The 2,500-nt window shown below is 48.1% G+C and overlaps 1 protein-coding gene across 2 annotated transcripts in view; it reads left to right on the forward strand.

The window, feature by feature from the left end:
• The window catches only part of LOC125027534 (juvenile hormone esterase-like), a 7,955-nt gene that overhangs the window by 3,454 nt on the left and 2,001 nt on the right, over positions 1 to 2,500 (forward strand). For both annotated transcript variants that reach the window (XM_047616619.1, XM_047616618.1), the window contains exons 6-9: positions 258 to 451; positions 777 to 927; positions 1,638 to 1,816; positions 2,180 to 2,336. In XM_047616619.1, coding sequence (XP_047472575.1) covers positions 258 to 451; positions 777 to 927; positions 1,638 to 1,816; positions 2,180 to 2,336 — 681 coding nt within the window. The remainder of the gene's footprint in view (positions 1 to 257; positions 452 to 776; positions 928 to 1,637; positions 1,817 to 2,179; positions 2,337 to 2,500) is intronic.

The following is a 2,500-nucleotide window of genomic DNA, read 5'->3' on the forward strand; positions in this document are numbered from 1 at the left end:
TGTGTGGGGGGGAGGGGGTATGTTTGTGTGTGTTTGGGATGTATGTGGGTATGTTTGATTATGATAATGATGATGTTAACAATAGTATCACACAAACACACACTCATAGTTTATTTTCATTGTTGTCATTACTATTACATTTACAATATTTCTTTCTTTATTATGTATTGTCACTGCAATTACTCATTTCTACCAGAATTCCTTTTTTTCATTTATATCATTATCTATTTCTAACTCCCCCCCCCCCTCCCTCATAGGATTCTTCCAGAGAGCCATCCTCCAGTCAGGGGCGGCCGTGTGTCCCTGGTCCCTTGGGCGTGCGCATCGCGAGACCGCCCACCGCATCGCCGCCCGCCATGGCTGCCCCGCCCACGAAGGCTCGCGAAAGGTTCTGCAATGTCTCCAAGGCGTCGCTGCCGAAGAAGTTGTGGCGACTTTAGTGGAGTTTTTTGTAAGTATTGCGAAAATTCACATAAACACAAAATAGAAGAAAGACTAAAAGCAGATAGAAAGGTGATGCATCCATACAAACAAATATAGTTAAAAAAACAGCACACATCCAAAAAGATATTAACAAGCAACACACTTATATACACACACAAAACAAACACCAAACACACACACGCAAACACACACACACACACACACACACACACACACACACACACACACGCGCGCGCGCACACGCAAACACACACACACGCAAACATGCACACATCCCAAAACACACACACACACACACCCCTTCACCCTCCTCTCTCCTCCTCCTCCTTCAGGAATTCCTCCACGTGCCGCTGGTGATGGGGCCTCGCGTGGACGGAGACTTCCTGCCTGACGAGCCGGAGGTCCTGCTCAAGGAAGGAAGGCACAAGAAGGTGGACTTGATCTCGGGAATCACAGCTCATGATGGCGGCCTCTTCGCGTTCGGTGAGCAGGGGTTGCTGTCGGTAATGCGTTAACCTGTGGGGTCAGTTATCGTTAGTGGATGGTCATGTTTGGTACTGCAGTTTTGTTTATAGTGGTATGGTATTTAATTTTAGCCTTACTGGAACTGATGCTGCTCAAGGCGTGAATATTCTTTATGTTATATTTATTATATTATTGTAATTATGATAACAATGATGATATTAGTAATCATCATAGTATTCAGTATTATTATTGTTCGTGTGTTTATAATCATTACTGTTATAATTCATCTTCTCCCGTTTTGCGCTCTCTTGCTTCCCCATCCCCTCTTTCTCCTTTTTGTCTTCTCCACTTCCTTTTATTTCTCTTTTTTCCACCTCTCTTCTTCTCCCTCTTCCTTCTTCTCCTCCTACTTCTACATCTCCACTCCTTGCTCTTCCTCCTCCTACTCCTCTTCCTCCTCGTCCAAATCCTCTTCTTCCTTCTACCTCCCCATATCTTCTTCCTACCCCCCCCCCCCCCTCCTCTCCCTTCTCCTCATCATCATCTTCCTCCTACTCCTCCTCCTTCACATCCATTTTCTTCTTTCCCTTTTCTTCTTCCTCTTTTGCCTTTTCCGTCTCTTCCTCCTTTTCTTCTTCCTCCTACTTCTCTTCGTTCTTCATTTTTTCCTGTTCCACCTCCTTTTCCTACCTATCCGTCTCTTACTCCTCCTCCTGCGTCTCCTACAGGCTTGTACGGCCACCAAGAACGCCTCGAACACTTCCGTCGGCATTTCCCCTCGTCCGGATCCGTGGCCCTTGACTTCCACCCCGAGGACGACGCGCCGCTCGAACTCACGCGAAAAGTGTTCGAATTTTACTTGGGAGACGCCGAGGTGGGAGTTGGCAACGCTGATCAGGTGGTTAAGGTGAGCGATGGGGAGGGGAAAGGGGGGAGGGAGGGGGTGGAGAAGTGGGGGGTGGAGAGAGAGAGAGAAAGAGAGAGAGAGAGAGAGAAAGAAAGAGAGAAAGAGAGAGAAAGAGAGAGAGAGAGAGAGAGAGAGAGAGAGAGAGAGAGAGAGAGAGAGAGAGAGAGAAGAGAGAGAGAGAGAAAAGGAGAGAGAGAGAGAGAGAGAGAGAGACAGACAGAGAGAGAGAGAGAGCAGTAAAATGGAAGAATGCATACCAAAGAAAATGACTTGAAGGAGAAGGGATAAAATCCACCCAAAACATACAATTCTTCTCCTCCTCTTCACCCCCCTCCTCCTTCCCCTTGTTCTTCTTCTACCCAGATGTTCACCGACCGGACCTTCGCCGTCTGCCACGACCTGACCCTCCTGCACCACGCCCGCAGTGCCCGCGGCGCCCACCGGTCCTTCGCCTACGAGTTCGCCCACCGAGGGGACCACTCCCTCGGGGATGCCTTCGACGCCCCCTTCGGCAGGCACTGTACGTCGCCCTCAGGCTGCTCGGTCTGGTTTCGGCTGTCTGGTGGTCTGGGAGATTGCTTTCCTTGGTGGATGTAGATTTATTTGGTTGAGATTTTTCTCTGTCCTTGTTATAATTTTATTTATTTCTTTCATTTCCTTTTTCTTCTTCTTCTTCCTTTTCTC

Source organism: Penaeus chinensis, chromosome 7 (assembly GCF_019202785.1).
Source record: "Penaeus chinensis breed Huanghai No. 1 chromosome 7, ASM1920278v2, whole genome shotgun sequence".
NCBI lineage: Eukaryota > Metazoa > Arthropoda > Malacostraca > Decapoda > Penaeidae > Penaeus > Penaeus chinensis.